This window comes from Kwoniella bestiolae, chromosome 4, assembly GCF_000512585.2.
Source record: "Kwoniella bestiolae CBS 10118 chromosome 4, complete sequence".
NCBI lineage: Eukaryota > Fungi > Basidiomycota > Tremellomycetes > Tremellales > Cryptococcaceae > Kwoniella > Kwoniella bestiolae.
The window spans coordinates 445014-461357 of NC_089244.1; the positions used below are offsets into that span (position 1 = coordinate 445014).

At 47.0% G+C, this 16344-nt stretch overlaps 5 protein-coding genes across 5 annotated transcripts; 3 read left to right on the forward strand and 2 right to left on the reverse strand.

Annotated features, from left to right (window-relative positions):
• Nucleotides 1-385: 385 nt before the first annotated feature.
• Nucleotides 386-2768, forward strand: I302_105736 (A/G-specific adenine glycosylase; the record flags this gene model as incomplete). Its single annotated transcript, XM_065870135.1, has 11 exons — nucleotides 386-696; nucleotides 771-849; nucleotides 901-907; nucleotides 1002-1039; nucleotides 1100-1171; nucleotides 1240-1258; nucleotides 1342-1485; nucleotides 1545-1585; nucleotides 1651-1896; nucleotides 1972-2197; nucleotides 2257-2768. 11 exons carry the CDS (start codon nucleotides 386-388, stop codon nucleotides 2766-2768), a joined length of 1695 nt encoding a protein of 564 aa, XP_065726207.1.
• Nucleotides 2769-4533: 1765 nt separating this feature from the next.
• On the forward strand, nucleotides 4534-7033 carry I302_105737 (uncharacterized protein; the record flags this gene model as incomplete). The annotated part of the gene is made up of 3 exons (XM_019191487.1): nucleotides 4534-4677; nucleotides 4747-4832; nucleotides 4894-7033. The coding sequence occupies 3 exons, from the start codon at nucleotides 4534-4536 to the stop codon at nucleotides 7031-7033; spliced, it is 2370 nt and encodes a 789-aa protein (XP_019046117.1).
• Nucleotides 7034-7299: 266 nt separating this feature from the next.
• On the reverse strand, nucleotides 7300-9545 carry I302_105738 (uncharacterized protein; the record flags this gene model as incomplete). Its single annotated transcript, XM_019191488.1, has 2 exons — nucleotides 7300-9147; nucleotides 9276-9545. The coding sequence occupies 2 exons, from the start codon at nucleotides 9543-9545 to the stop codon at nucleotides 7300-7302; spliced, it is 2118 nt and encodes a 705-aa protein (XP_019046118.1).
• A 444-nt stretch (nucleotides 9546-9989) lies between these two features.
• Nucleotides 9990-12445, reverse strand: I302_105739 (uncharacterized protein; the record flags this gene model as incomplete). Its single annotated transcript, XM_065870136.1, has 4 exons — nucleotides 9990-10043; nucleotides 10112-11145; nucleotides 11199-11987; nucleotides 12052-12445. 4 exons carry the CDS (start codon nucleotides 12443-12445, stop codon nucleotides 9990-9992), a joined length of 2271 nt encoding a protein of 756 aa, XP_065726208.1.
• Nucleotides 12446-12867: 422 nt separating this feature from the next.
• I302_105740 (glutamine-tRNA ligase) lies at nucleotides 12868-15955 on the forward strand (the record flags this gene model as incomplete). The annotated part of the gene is made up of 8 exons (XM_019191490.1): nucleotides 12868-13162; nucleotides 13218-13295; nucleotides 13366-13498; nucleotides 13587-13933; nucleotides 13994-14060; nucleotides 14117-14298; nucleotides 14367-14606; nucleotides 14712-15955. The coding sequence occupies 8 exons, from the start codon at nucleotides 12868-12870 to the stop codon at nucleotides 15953-15955; spliced, it is 2586 nt and encodes an 861-aa protein (XP_019046120.1).
• Between the last annotated feature and the right edge of the window lie 389 nt (nucleotides 15956-16344).

The window sequence follows — 16344 nt, forward strand, 5'->3', positions numbered from 1 at the left end:
ATCGCTCTGCATCTCATATTCTCATGGATGAAGAGAGGTCGTGTACATGAGCTTATAAGTTCGACATGCCCGCATTTTGACCAAGAGATTCCGCCTATCATGCTTCCGTTTCATCACGATGGCAGATGATGATTTGCATGTTATACCTCCCAGTGCATCCCGGGATGCACAAGAATGATTCGTACGAGTAATGCATATACATGTAGATGTAGAATAAATGATATGACTCCTCCCCTATTGGCCAAACGCATGGGTTTCTTTCACGCGACGCGTCCAAAGTGAAGATCGACAACATTATCATGATCATCGTACAATCTCTTATTTGTACATTCGTTCCAGTCACATTATCGTTATACCGTCTACATACCACAGAATTAACGTAGCCATGCGAGCGAGCTCCTCTAGATCACCTTCAATAATCTCCATACAAGATTCAGAAGGGAGCGACTACACTCCCATAGCGAACAGTCCACCCAAGAGGACCTCGGTGAAACGAAAGCGGACTGCTGTGACTACCACCAAGAAAGCACAAGTCAAAGCTAAAGTTAAGAAAGAGGTTGAGGACGAAGATGGGATAGTGGACATGGAGGATGTCGTCGGACCGAGTATAGTGAGAGATCATGGGATGGAGTATCATGCTGTGGGTGACATCGAGGGATTACAGCGGGATTTACTAGATTGGTTTGAGGCTTGCAGGTGAGCTAACTCAGTCTACGCTGTTCATTCCCGAATGCATCGTACTGAAGCATTATTTCTTCTTTGGTCAAAAGGGAGAAGAGAGGGATGCCATGGAGGAAGCGGTACGATCATAAGCTTAGTATGGAGAAAAAAGGTCAAAGGGCTTATGAAGTGAGCTCGTCTTTTGGGTGCTGAAGTGTGGTATTGAGCTAATCAAAGTAGATATGGGGTAAGCCATCATCTCATTCTTCTGCCCTAGCTCAATGAATCGAGTGTAGGAACAAAGAACTTCATGGCTGAGTGAAATATATGTTCCGACTCAGTCTCAGAAGTCATGTTACAGCAGACTCAAGTTGCTACGGTGAGCTATCACTTAATCTATCCTGGTACTGGTCATAGCTGATATTCCGATTTGCGACAGGTCATAGCGTACTGGAAGAGATGGATTGAGAAATGGCCTACTATAGCTGATCTGGCCAAAGCGGATGTTGAGGTGAGTATCATCTACTACTGTACCATGCGGAGATACTGATATTTGTGGTTACTCGATGCTCGATGTAGGAAGTCAACGCGATGTGGCGTGAGCTCTTCTCTACCTCCTCTCATCTCGATGCGAAGATCTCAGCTCATTGGATTTGCATTCTCTCCATAACTCCATATCAGGCGGACTGGGATACTATAGACGTGCACGATCGTTACTTGCCGGAGCTAAGACGGTCATGTCCAAGTCGAAATATAATGGTAGATTACCTGATGATCCGCTGGTATTGGAGAAGGAGATAGATGGGGTAGGGAGGTATACAGCAGGTAAGTCGGGTGTCGTTTTACACCCTTCAAGACTTCTGCTTATGCGTTAAATGACAAAGGCGCGATATGCTCAATGGCCTATGGAGTACGAACTCCAATCGTAGGTTCACCTCTCTTCACCTTTGACATACTCTTGTTTACTGGTTGTTTTGGATAATGCGACAGGTCGACGGGAACATACATCGCCTCTTGACTCGATTACTCGCTCTCCACGCTCCCCAGACCGCTCCCTCAACGATCAAATTCCTCTGGACAGCTGCCGAGGAACTTGTGCACAGTCTTCCGGAGGTCGACGGAATAGCGGGCGATTGGAATCAGGCGTTGATGGAATTGGGCAGTCAGGTTTGTAAACCCGTTTCACCGGATTGTGCCGCATGCCCTCTAAGACAGGGATGTAAGGCTTATTCAGAGGTATGTCCCATTTATTTGCTTCACTCTTCACCTCGAAGAGATACTGATGAGATTCATGGTATATGGCATATGAAGATGTCGAACAAACCTCCTCTACCCGAGAAGCAAGACTCAGCTTGTAACTTGTGTGCTCCTATACCCTTATCTACCGGGACTGAGCTCATACCAAGCGTGACGGTTTTCCCTATGCGAAAGGAGAAGAAGGTCTCAAGGGCCGAGGAAGAGTCCGTGTTGGTATTGGAATGGAGAAGGGAGAATGACGATGAGAGGAAATGGTTGTTTGTCAAAAGACCTGAGAAAGGTGAGTGGGAGGCAAGTTAACTCACCTGGACAGAGGCTCACGCGATCTAATGGATGTAGGTCTACTAGCAGGATTATTCGAACCGCCCACCACGCCTGTTCCCATATCCTCAACATCGTCTCGATGCCTCGAAGCGTCAATGAAAGCCTTGAAGGACTATATCGATATCCAACCTGAAATGGGGGAACATCGATATGTATCTTCGATACCCCATATATTCTCACATATCAATATGACATACCATATCCACCACTCCATCATCACCACTCCGCCTTCGCCTTCCGTACTTCCCACAGCATCTCGACAGGGGGTATGGCTAAGTGAAGAGGAAGTGGTACATGCCAACGTAGGGACGGGGGTCAAGAAAGTTTGGGCGGAGGTGTACGGCTCATGGGGTTCTTTCGATACCACCCAACCCACTAGGTCTAAAGCGGCGACCAAGAAGGGTGGTGCCAAGGGGGACAAGAAGAGACCTTTAGAGGAAGTTGTGAAGAATGAGAACGGCAAGATTGTGAAGAAGGTGATGATGCCTGCTATGCCTAGTAGGAAGGCTAAGGAGGTTGCTTCATGAGGTTATGATTTGATGCTTGTATCTCGGATCTTGGGTTGCTGGCTGTATCATACGTATGGGTATGCAAAGAGGTTTTGCTTGATAGGACAGTATCACTAAGACGTCTAGATAGGAGGGTTGGGTTTGGCGGAAAGATCGATAGACTATTAGCTGCTCAAGAGGGACGCTCCACTGTCCAGCCAATCACGACATCACAGTCTCATATCACGATCATGGTCATGATCTCTACTCGAGAAGAGAGAAGACGAAATATGGCGTCTTCGATGGAGCGATTTCTTTCACCATACAGGAAGTGGTATCTAGCATTGATCATCCCACCCATCAGCCGCAACGATGAAGCCAAGAACTGTTCCTCTTCTATTTTGAGTTCAATATCGGGGAGCATTAGATTGCAAGATGAATCATTACGTCCGTACCTCACACTAAAAACCAATGATCCACTGCTGAGCGCTGATCATCTATGGCGCAATAGATAAGTATGATTCCAGATATCTATTTGTGTTGCTCGCACACAAGGATGGTGACATACCATTCGTTTCAAAGGCGTGATTCGATTTGATTGGCCATTCATCTGTGTTGTCGGAGCATGTAATGATCTACCTTGTCAGAAGATATTCCAGATATCTCCCTCCCGTCGATTGGATCGAAGATAACGTCTGATGTCGCCATCAGGTATCCAAAACTTAAAACGATGATATGATCTGATTGATTTGATCTACAGGCACGAGTACGGGAGTGTTTGCAAAACATTCCTTCTCGTCTTTTTGGTCCCGCATCATGTAAGATCTCATGAATCCCCTTGCTCTGCTTCCTTTTGTACTCTCATGCAGGTCTCGTGCTTTGCTGGCTATAGACAGGCAGAGATTCTTGGAAAAGAATGGAGACAGGTGTACAATTGGAAATGCCGCTACTGGTCCACCTCCACCAGCAGTCAGCACTAGCTGACCTAAGAAGAACGAGCACCCCGCCAAAGCCGGATCGGACGTTTTTATTGTTTTCCTGATAACGTGGTGATGATGATTTTGCCGAAACCCTGAATCGCCATATAAACTGGTTCTAAACCGCAAAGGGAGGGTGTCTAACCGACTTACATTTTGATATTTTTGATGAAAATGGATATGGCGTGATTAGTCGTCTTCATTTTCAACAGTCCAATTTCCATTTTACACCATCTTTCATTACATGATTTCCATCGATCTCTTGTACCACATACTCCACATACATATGCAAGGAAGGGCAAGACGATCAAGAATGCCGTGGAGTGATCTGGGGTAATTCCAGATATTTTCATCAATGATGCATGACGTATGATAATTATTCCAGATTTTCATTGACTTCGACTGATCACATCTTTCTTCATCTCTCTTTGATCAATTCTTACGGTGAATGCTCGTTACAAAGTCTCTCTTCTGTCTTACCTCACGAAATAGAAGATAGATCTCAATCGACTGATATTACTTATTGCTTGCTAAGACGCAACGAAGACGTGATTACCTGTACCTTTTTTCTTCACTTGAGAAAGATACGAATGAAAGGTATAAGTACTGGCCATAAAATTTGGAATAATAGAACCAAGGACAAGGGAAAACATAAAGCTACATTCGTAGAATCAGATTCTTCCCAACCATCAACTGAAACAATCACACAGAATACGAATACGAATACCACCAACACCATAGAAGGTGGTCATCCTTTCATTCGTATTCACGAACCTTCCCCTCCACCCTCCCCTTCCCCTTCGTCATCAAGAGCACCATCGCCCAAGATGGCCACCGTCCACGAACATGGGCACCAACAGCGTGACATCAAAACCAGAGTGAAGAATTACTTTGGATATACCGACTCGACGCCTGAGACCATCTCGGTGGTCAGCTGGGCCAAAAATACGACTCCAAATGCAAGATCAGGAGTGAGTTAGAGTTTCCTCTACCACATAAACAGGAGATTACTAATCCTTCTTCGCTTTTGCCACAACCAGGTGAAAACTTACCTTCTCTCCTTGTTTCCTTTCCTACAATGGGCACCTAGATACAACTTGACATGGCTGTTCGGTGATCTCGTTGCGTGAGTAATCAGCTTTCTCCTCGTTACGGCAACAGTATGCTGACTCTTATGGCTTATGTAGCGGTATAACCGTCGGTATGGTGCTCGTCCCCCAATCACTCTCCTACGCCAAGATCGCCCTTCTCGAACCCCAATACGGTCTTTACTCCTCTTTCATCGGTGTGCTCACCTACGCCTTCTTTGCCACTTCCAAGGATGTGTCCATCGGTCCCGTCGCTGTCATGTCGTTGGAAACCGGTAACATCATCGCCAAGGTCCAATCGGAATTCGGTACCCTCTATTCTGCTCCAGTCATCGCTACGGCCTTAGCATTTATTTGTGGATTTATCGTGTTGGCCATTGGATTGTTGAGATTGGGATGGTTGGTCGAGTTCATCCCCCAACCGGCCGTATCGGGATTCATGACTGGTTCTGCCCTGAACATCGCAGCCGGTCAAGTACCTGCCTTGATGGGTTTGGCCAAACGATTCAACACTAGAGACGCGACATATAAAGTCATCATCAACACTCTCAAGAACCTTCGATTTAGTTCTTTGGATGCTGCCTTTGGTGTCACTTCGTTGTTCTTGTTGTACTTCATCAAATGGAGTTTGGCATGGGTTGGACAGAAGAAACCTCGATATGCCCGAGCGGCCTTCTTCGCCTCCTGTGTGAGACATGCCTTTGTGATCATCATCTACACTATCATCTCATGGAGGATCAACATCCACCACAAGACTGCTCGAATCGCCTTGGTCGGAAAGGTCCCATCGGGTCTTCAACACGTCGGTCGACCAGAGATCACCGGTGAACTCATCGCTGCTATCGGTCCTCACATCCCTGTCGCCACTATCATCCTGTTGCTTGAACACATCTCTATCTCTAAATCCTTCGGTAGATTGAACGGATACAAAATCAACCCCAACCAGGAACTCATAGCTATCGGAGTAAACAACACCCTCGGTACCCTCTTCTCAGCCTACCCATCTACCGGTTCATTCTCCCGATCAGCCTTGAAGTCCAAAGCAGGTGTACGAACCCCCGCAGCAGGTCTCGCCACAGGTGTAGTAGTCATCGTTGCCCTCTACGCAGTCGCCCCGGCATTCTACTGGATCCCTAACGCCACCTTGTCAGCATTGATCATCCACGCTGTAGCTGATTTGGTCGCTTCTCCTAAACACTCCTACGCGTTCTGGAGAGTATCCCCCTTGGAATACATCATCTTTGTCGGTGCCGTCCTCTGGTCGGTCTTCTACACTATCGAATCGGGTATCTACTGGTCTCTCGCTACCTCCATCGTTCTCTTGTTAGTCCGACTCGCTCGACCCAAGGGTCATTTCCTAGGAAGAGTAAGGATCAAGCCTGAGTCCCCAGAGGGAGGCCACCAGATCCGAGATGTCTATCTCCCCCTCTGCTCGGAAGCTCATCAAGATATCCCCGTCGAGGCTCCCCCTCCCGGTGTGGTGATCTACCGATTCGAGGAATCGTTCTTATACCCCAATGCTTCTTTAATCAACGACAGAATTGTCCATTACGTTAAGCAGAACACAAGACGAGGAAAGGACTTCACAGGTATCTCAGCAGGTGATAGACCATGGAACGACCCCGGACCCAAAGCAAAGGATCTCGCCCAAATCGCAGAAGATGAACAAAACAAACCTAAACTCCGAGCTGTCATCCTTGACTTTACCGCCGTGGCCAACCTCGATACCACCGGTGTACAGAACCTGATAGATACGAGGGTGGAAGTGGAGAAATGGGCAGACGCCAAAGTCGAATTCCATTTCTGTGGGATTTTATCGCCTTGGATCAGACGAGCGTTGATTGCCGGTGGCTTCGGTCAGGGAAATACCAGGAAGGGTACCGCCCTGGAAGTTGCCCCCGCCGTCATTGAGAATCTCGAGAATGTCGCCTCCCCCCATCCTTTGCCTGAACGAGACGAAGATGGATTCCCCATACATCGACCAGTCGACATTGAGACCGGACGATTGGATGAGGCCCACCAGGGTGGAAGTGGTAGTGGGACTTCGTCGTCGAGAGCCTCGTATGTCGATGAGAAGGATGTTCATGGAGTTTCGTTGAACAAGGATGGAAGTTACGCTAGGAGACGAACCTCGGAGAACTCACAGAAGACTGTCCCGCTCGTGGATCGATCGACACCCTTCTTCCACTTTGATCTGCACGATGCTATCAACTCGTTGCATCTGCATGAGGATCAGTAGGTTTTGGAATGGAATGCGAAAAGTATAATGGGTTTACGTGTCTGTGTTTGTCTATGTAATGGGTTTTCGGAATGATAGTCTATCTAGTCTATTTTCTTCGTGTTAGGTTTATAAGTCATATTTCAGTTAGTACATCTTACAATGATCTTATGGATTCATATTGCATAAACATATCATTACAGTCACAAGCATTGCACAAATGCATAAGCTGAAAATCTCAAGAGTAAAAGCCTGTTTATGATCTGCGCAGCAGTTACCACTTCCACCTAGATAACATTCTTAACAAGCACCAAACTCTTCTCCGTCAAAACCAGCACCAGATCCCTTCCCTTCACCTTGACTTGTCCAACACCTAACAATGCCCCCTTATCACCGCCACTAACAGGTATGACCCCCTGTTTCGCCGTATTCCTCTCACCAGGTACAGGCGGATAATACACATACAAATTCCCCTGTCCAACGGAACTACCAGAATCAAATGCCAGGACTGTCGTTCGCGCCCCACCATCTCCTATTGATGTAGGTTTGAGTCGTTTTGACGAGGATGGAGAAGAAGGTTCTTCGTTTTCATGAGGGTGTACATCCCTCGAAGAGGTGGTGAAATGCTTGATCAACCGCAGATCCCTCTTACTAGACAAGACAAATGCGAGGGCCGGATTGGTCGAAAGGTGTTTCCAAGGATGCTTGGTCAATTCTTGTGTTCCAGGATGGAAGAGTAAGCCGTCCACAGCAGATTTGATGATGATTCCCTGGTCATTCTGGGAAGTGGATAAGGGAAGGGACAGTACAGACGTAGTAGTCTTTGACCAATTCAATCTTGGAATATCTTGTCCAGGGGTATTCTGGATAAATCCAACGAAAACTTCCTTTCCTATCTTTCCAGTCTCATCGTACATCCCTTGACCCTCCGCCATCGGATCATCCTCATCGTCCAAATCGAAGTCCATCTCTTCGCGTAACAACGCGGGCATAGCGGGATGCGCACTCGGTGGATCACCTGATTCTCGTCTTTTGATGGAATTGAACGATTCCCTCACAGCTGCGAGCGTAGTGGCAGAGAGAGTTTCCGGTACTTCATCTTCTTCGTCCTCGTCTTCGTTTTCCTCCGATGAGAAGATGGACGGCCATCGGACGTTATGGTCTACTTTGGATAGGTCAAGCTCAATTTGGGATTTCGAGGAGTCATAGGTCCATGTGGAAAGTTCGGGATCGATCGTGGTCCAGAACATCCGGGTCTGCTTTGCGAGAAATCGTGTGAGCTGTAGGGAGAGACTTGTCGAGCTTGGAAGTGATAAAGATAGTGTAGTAGATGTAAAGGTCAGGTTGATATCTTGTCGAGTCGTGCTTGTATGCAACGGGATGATCATATTTATACTTTCTGAATCTTGAGTCCACTTGTACGGATACACCTTCTCCTCTTCCCCTCCCTCAACCTCAATTCCCATCTGTTCCTCCTGTTTCTGTGAAGATATACTAGCTCCCAAACCAAGTTTCCCAATCTTCTCTTCCCTCTCTCGCTTCTCCCTATCCACCTCACTCTCCTCTTTATCTCCCATTGTCGAAGGTATCTTGAAATCTTCAGGACAAAGCACGATCCACCCATCATGTTCTGTATCATACGAGCAATGTATAGGTAGATCATCACCTGTCAACGTCCAACTGACCTTCAACTTCTCCACAACCTCCTGCTCGTCTACTGGGTTATGTGAAGTGGGGTCGAGGGTGACCTCGATCAACTCGAAGGTAGTCTGCTGAGATGATTTTATGGATTTCTTCCCTTGGACCAATTTGACCGATCTCGTCAATAGCAGTTTCACTTCGTGATTTGATGTTCTGTGCGATGCGCGGAGGAGAAATGGGGATAACTCGTTTGACTCGGTGATTGAAGAGGAAGAAGGCAGATCGTATCTCGCTATGAATTTGCCTTGTAGGCTGCCTGCTTCGTCGGGTAGAGTGGTTTCCAAAATATATAGTGAGCCTGAGCCTGAGGAGACAGCCCAAGTGGAGTTGGTCAGAGGTAAGACGGAGGGAAATTCGGATTGCTGGTCTTTCGAGGAGGATGAGATGGGCTGGGGTAATGAAGCGAGGTTGGAGAATGTCGGTTGGAGGTCGTCCTACAGATTATCAGGTTAGTACCCACGTTTTCTCCTGTCCTATATCACGCCCTCACCGGAATGTGTCGGGATGCTGTCCCTAGTAGGATGGTAGGGTACTGGTTTGGTGAGAACAACAGTGGACTCACGGAAATGATAAATCCCACAACCCCCCAATCCCTATCCACATAAACCCCCACCCCATCCTCATTAACCACCAGATGATCCCATCCTATCCTATTTCTCACTTCCTTGAAACTGAGATACGACGAGGTATTGTATCCTACCCTGCTCTGTGTAGATCCAGGGTCGGGTAGGGGGTATTCAAGCAGATTGTCATCGGGTGATAGAGGTTGGAGTCGGTAGGTCTCGAATTGGGGGTAGAGGAGGGATTTGTCCGGCGGGAAGAGGTATGACATCCTTGGTGCTGCCTGTTATACTGGCGGAATCTGAGGGAGGAAGGTGTGCTCGGCTTGTAACGGACTGACTTGAGTCTGAATCCTTCCCAGCTGTATTGCATCATGGGAAGAAGAGAGATGACGATGCCTGGTCCACCTGTGAAAGAGAGCTTTGTTGGTGAAAGTTAACGGAACCACCTCCACCTCGCACCATCTCGTACATTCCGTCATCATTTGCTCCCTCTGTTGGTGATTGCATTGTACATTAATGACTCTGATGCATGTGAAAATGGGTTCGCCTAAATTACTGTACTACTGCTGCTGCTGATGGTGGTCTTCCAATGATACACGACTACATATGTTTGACACTACTACACTCAATGACAAGTATCTCCCAGATCTTAATAAACAGATCATCCATACCATCTCATCCACACCATCTTTCCCGTCGACAAAGCTCTACTTCTACTGATCCCTGATTTGTTCTCTGTGGTGAGAGACTCCATGTTCGGTGAGTTGCTACAAAGAAACTTAACGTCAGCTTAGCTATCCGACAATATCAGACCAACACTGCGATATGAACTGACCTCGATAGTTTCACATACCACCCTGCAAACCTTATCTCCTTCGGTAAGCGTACAGGCATATCCAGTCGTGGGAGGTATTATCCTCATTCCAGCAGGTGTAGAAGCTTGGAACACATCATGTCGATTCGAAGGTCCATCTGATCTTCTAGAGGTACTTCCAACCTTTGGTCGAAACTCATCCTCATCATAATCACCATCCGACGAATCCGAATTTTCCTCCTCATCAATGTCGTTTTCGTTTTCAGCTATAACACCCATTTTCAAAGCTCTCATCAAATCCAGCTGATCCACCAGCTCTTCATTCCTTTCAGATAGACTCTCCACCTTCGCACTCAGCCTATCAATATCTTTACCCCTCGATACGAGCTGGTCTCTCAACTCGTCATGCTCCTTCTTCATGGTACTGTACGCAGCAGCCTTTTGACGAACACTATCACCAGTCAATCTAGCTTGATCCAAAAGGATCTTCAATTCCCCGCGTAACTTTGCGTTCTCCTTCTCCTTCGTCTTGGCCACGTTATCATTATGGAGTCGACGTTGTTCCAACCCAACTGATAATTGCGTTTTCAAAGTTTTGACCTGATCTTGGAGTTTCGCACTGAGTTGACATTCAACTACCGCTCTATTGGAGGCTTCTTGATACTGTTGTCTCAGGAACTGATTATCGTCGGTAAGCGATTTCTTGCTTCGGTTCAGTAGGCTGATTTCGGCTTCTAATTCTGCTATGCGGGGATCGGGTGTCGGCGCGGAAGGGATGGGTGGCTGCTGCTGGATTTGATATTCCAATTCTGATATCTTTGCTTGGGCCTCAGCGAGAGCTAGAGTATCGGGATGAGTTTGGATTTTTCGAGCTTCTTCCAATTCAGCTTCCAATGCTGTGATGCGTGCAAAAGCTTGCTCCATATCAGCTTCGGCCTTTGAAATTCGTGATTGAGCTTCTTCCAATGCAAGTGTGTCGGGGTGGGTGGGAGGTTGTAGAGGAGACGGTGTTGGGTCCGCTGGCGGATCGTTGTGAAGGTCATCACCATTTTCGACTAATGACCGAGATCAGCTCAATTTTCTATCTTAAAGAGAACGCTCGACCCACCTTGCGGATCATCTGATTCCGCTTGCGCACCTTCACCTTCGCCTTCTACATCAGCTCCTGAGTTCGAGTCAAGATCGTCTAGATCCTCATCCTGTATACTTGCACTTAATTCAGGTGAGGCTTTTCCACCAGCAGGGATACTATCTTCCCAACTATCACCGCCCAGACGTACCCCCTCTTCACCATCTCGTTCGATGGTCCGACGAGAAGACAAAGCCGTTCGAGGTTCTTCAGTGTCTGTAGCATCTGCTCCAACCTCTACCACTGGATTCGTAGATGCCTTCTGCGATGATGGTCCAGGGGACGAGAATTGTTGGATTGGGTCAGCTTGAGACTGCCTGTTTGAGCTGGAAGAGGTCTGACTTTGGTGAGTATGGGCTCCAGGTTTCTTGAATGATAAAACGGGCGGAGGAGATGGGGAAGGAACATGACGAGGAATTTTTCTCTTCCTCGATGATGTTGATCGCCTTGAACGATGAGCAGCGGTGGACGGACCAGGACCAGGGGTACCCTCATCTGATGCTGATGAGTCGTCGATGTCGATGACTTGAGGGACAGCGCGATTCCTGAGGTTTCGTGGCGCTGGGAGACCCTCTTCTTCACTTGCAAGTGATGCTTGTCTGGATTTTCGATGTGAGATGCTGTCGGTAGACTTGTTGGGAGTGGTAGAGAGGGGAGTAAGGGCAGAGGAAGTGGAGTCGACTCTGGTCATTGGTTTGGCGGGTGTTTTCTCGGGACTCGTAACTGGTGAAGAGTTCATTCTCCTACTTCTACTTCTACTACTACGAGCTAAACACATGTGATATTACATCAGCTCAAGCTATCCAAGATGAAGGAGAAGACAAACACTTGCAGTTCAAATCAAAAGTGACATTGGGCGCAGCCTTCTTCCTACTCTCAGTATAATCATCCAGCTTCCTCTTCTTGTTCCTCTTCTCCTCCTTCACACTCTCCACGGTAGACGATCTAGGTCTTCCTTTTTGTTGTTTCGCTCTCTTCTCTTTCCAATCATTTATCAATTCCGTCGTACAATCCTGCTTCCTCGTCCATGATGGTGCCCATGGCTTCCCATTCTCATCGGTCCCTTTCCAGCTGACAAGGTATTCTCCTGTTCTACGTTGACCTCGCTCATCCAAAATCTCTGATGCTTCCCAGAGGTTTTCGGAATCGTCTTCCTGGGAGATGAATTGGGTTTCTGCAGGTGGAGAGTCGGATGGTTCTCGTTTGACCTTCTTGCCCCTCGTCATTGAGCGGATGGACTGAATTCTAACACACGGCGAAGAACAAATTGCTGAGGTATATTCAGCAAACGTTGAAGAAGAGAGGTGACAGAATGGAGAGGATTGTATGAGTTTGGATGTGGATTGCGAATGTTTTGACATGCGGTTGAATAGTCTCGGGAACCATAGTCAACTAAAGTCAGAATGATGAAAATGACGTGGACTTATTCTTCGGTCTGTCCCCGGATGATAGGGTGGCCACGTGCCTTGATCCCATATCTGCTATCTTTCAATCTCTCATACTCTGAATTTCCAGATAAAGTTGAATGGGGTTGTCCACTTTGATACACTTTGCTCGACTCGAATACATATTATCATTCCTTTCTCTTGCTTTCTTGCCAATACTCCCTCTAGCACACAATCATCGCAATAGAGGTAGAATAACCATCATGCCACCCAAATTCGACCCCAAATCACCCGAGAACGCCTCCCTCATCTCCTTGTTCCAGTCATTGGGATTAGCCGAAAAATCAGCAACGGAATTAGTCAGACAACCCAAATCAGGTGTAGCTTTCAAGTCACTCGTCGACGAATTCCAATTGACAGATAAGAAGTACGATGAGAAGACTGCCAGCGCTTTGGTCAAGCTTTCTGCATCGGGTGGGAAGCTGGGTCCCGCCGAGAAAGGGTTTATAGTGAAGAAGATTGAGAGTGGGGATATAAAGTCTACTGATCAGGTTGCAGGTGAGCTGTGATGAACATAGAGACTGGGAGTCAAGCTCATATAAGAGATGTACAGCTGCTGTCAAGTATACGGAAGGGAACCCAGCTGGTACACCTATAAATGAGGATGAGTTCAACAAGGCTTGTGGTGTTGGTGAGTCCTTTCTTATCAATCCAGCTCGGACCACCGAACACACAGGAACGTGAGCTCATTACTTTGATAGGTATCGAGATAACGGCTGGTCAACTGCCTGAATTACTCAAATCATATGTATCTTCCCTACCCTCGCCGCCAGAGAACTGGGCGAGTCTGGGAGCTGTGTTAGGAGGAATAAGAAGTGGTGCTTCGGACTTGAAGTGAGTTTACTTGATGCTCCGTTAGCTAGGTACAGCCTCTTCTCCTCTTGCAGAGAACAAACCTAGCTAATGATATGTCATGACATAGATGGGCAAACGCAGGAGAAGTCAAATTCTCATTAGAAACTATCTTCACCGAACTTTTCGGTACGAAGGAATCTGCCAATGCAGCTGCCAAAGCTCAAGCAGCTTCAGCCAAATCGAAACCTGCCGCCAAACCAAAAGCCGTAGAAACATCATCTTCAGCTGAAGCTTCCTCTTCCACATCTCCCGTCATCCCTACCAACATCTTCAAGGAAGGTTTCCTGTCTGATTTCCATAAACCAGGAGCAAACCCTCAAGTTAACCCTAAATTGAAAGAACAGCATCTTGATTTCACAAAAGGATTGGTGTATACTCGTTTCCCACCTGAACCTAATGGTTATCTGCATATTGGTGAGCTAAATCTTTCCATTCTTGGATACATAACTAACTGACCTGATGTGGTTATGATAGGTCATGTAAAGGCTATTATGATTGATTTCGGATATGCCAAGTTCCATGGTGGACGAACGTATCTCCGGTAGGCTTACTCTCCTCTTTCTTCGAAAGGCAGATCCAGCTGACATGACAATACAGATTTGACGATACCAACCCTGAAGCTGAGGAAGGCAGATTCTTCCAATCTATCTTGGAAACCGTTAGATGGTTGGGATTCGAACCTTGGAAAATCACTTATTCGAGTGATAACTTCGATCAGCTGTACCAATGGGCAGTGGAATTGACGAGAAGAGGCAAAGCATACGTCTGCACGTGTAGTGGTGAGTCAGCTGCATGGGTCATGAATTCCCAAATTGAGGATCAGCTGATCTTTGTGCATTAAATGTAGCTGAAAAGATGAAGGAAGACCGAGGAATGGGTAAAGGTCATCCAGTACCTTGTGAACACCGTGATAGACCTGTTGAAGAATCATTGAGGGAGTTCGAAAAGATGAAGAATGGAGAATACCCAGAACAAGGTGCTGCGTTGAGAATGAAGATGGATTTGACGAGTGGTAATCCGTACATGTGGGATATGGTGGCGTATAGGGTGAAGATGGCTCCTCATCACAGGACGGGCGATAAGTGGAGTGAGTGTAAACGTCGTTTTCGTTCCGCATTCTTCGACCGCATCGTTCTCTCCGTCTAATTGGGAGCTTGACCTTCCCTGGCAAGTATGCTGACTGCCATCACAGAAATCTATCCTACCTACGACTTCACTCACTGTCTCTGTGATAGTATAGAGAACATCTCCCACTCCCTCTGTACCGTCGAATTCATCCCCGCTCGAGAATCTTACGAATGGCTCTGCGATGCTTTGGAAGTATACAAAGCTAGACAGTACGAATTCGCTCGACTCAACCTGCAAGGCACTTTCCTCTCCAAGCGAAAGATCGCCAAGTTGGTCACCAAGAAATTAGTGAAGGATTGGGATGATCCTCGACTCTACACCATCATCGCATTACGAAGAAGAGGTATACCGCCCGGAGCGTTATTGTCTTTCGTATCGGAATTAGGAGTGACTACATCAGAATCCGTCACCGAAATCAAGAGATTTGAATCTTCCATCCGTTCATATCTTGAAGAATCAGCACCGCGATTGATGATGGTTCTCAACCCGGTGAAACTCATCATCGAAAACGTCCCTAACGATTATCGAGTACCGGTCCAAGTCCCCTTACATCCCAAAGTACCTTCCATGGGTACCGTCGAAACGTCGTTCACTAAAGAAGTGTACATCGATGCCGAGGATTTCAGGGAGGTGGACTCGCCAGATTACTTTAGATTGGCACCTGGTAAATCTGTTGGTCTGTTCAAAGCTCCTTTCCCCGTTACTTGTACTTCCTACACCAAAGACCCAGTGACAGGTCAAGTGACAGAGATAAGATGTAAATTGGAAGATGGAGGGAACGTCAAGAAGGCTAAAGCGTATATCCAATGGGTCAATGTACCAGAATCAATCAAGATTGAAGAAGTCAGGTATTTCAAACCATTGTTCAAGTCTGATCCACCTCCAGCAGACTTCGAATCTGATATCGACCCAGATTCATTGGAAGTATACAAGAACGCTGTGATCGAGCCTGCGTTTTATGAACTGGCCAAGAAAGCTATATCGGACGCGAGGAAGGAAAGTGAGGAGAGAACGAAGAAAGCTCAAGCTGAGTCTGCGCCTACGGATTCGAACGAACATAAACCAATCGCTGGTAGTGAGGCGGCGAAACATATGGAGGACGAACCTGTTGTTACTGCTGAGCAGCTTGTGGGGATGGAAAATATCAGGTTCCAAGGTATGCGATTGGCTTATTTCGCGGTGGACCGTGAGAGTAGGATTGGATGTTTGGATGAAGGCGAGGGTGTCAAACCTGGGAAGAAGGCGGGTGATAAGATTGTGTTGAATAGGATTGTATCTTTGAAGGAGGATTCGGGTAAGAAGGCTTAGATTGAGGATTATAAAACATGCATGGGGTATATGTAGGTATATGGACATGGTAAATAATGAGTTGGTGATGATGATGATGATGATGAGGTGGTGATGCATATAATGTAAGATACGTTACAGAAGCGGATATGGCGATTGGTCATGCATGCGGATCTAACCTGTTTTCCATCAGGAGACTTACTCCTACGCAGAGCTAAAGAACAGCATAGAGCTTGGCGGAACCTCTTGCGAGAGGCCGCGTCAAGGTTCTTATAATGTTCTTCTCCGGCTAACCCCAGCCAAATATCATTTTCAAGAAACAAGGTCGATGGTCAATGCCGATCTCGTGTGGCCTGGTGATTAGGGCGTCCCCTTTACTATGGTGTTCTCTGAAGTACTATACTGCTGTA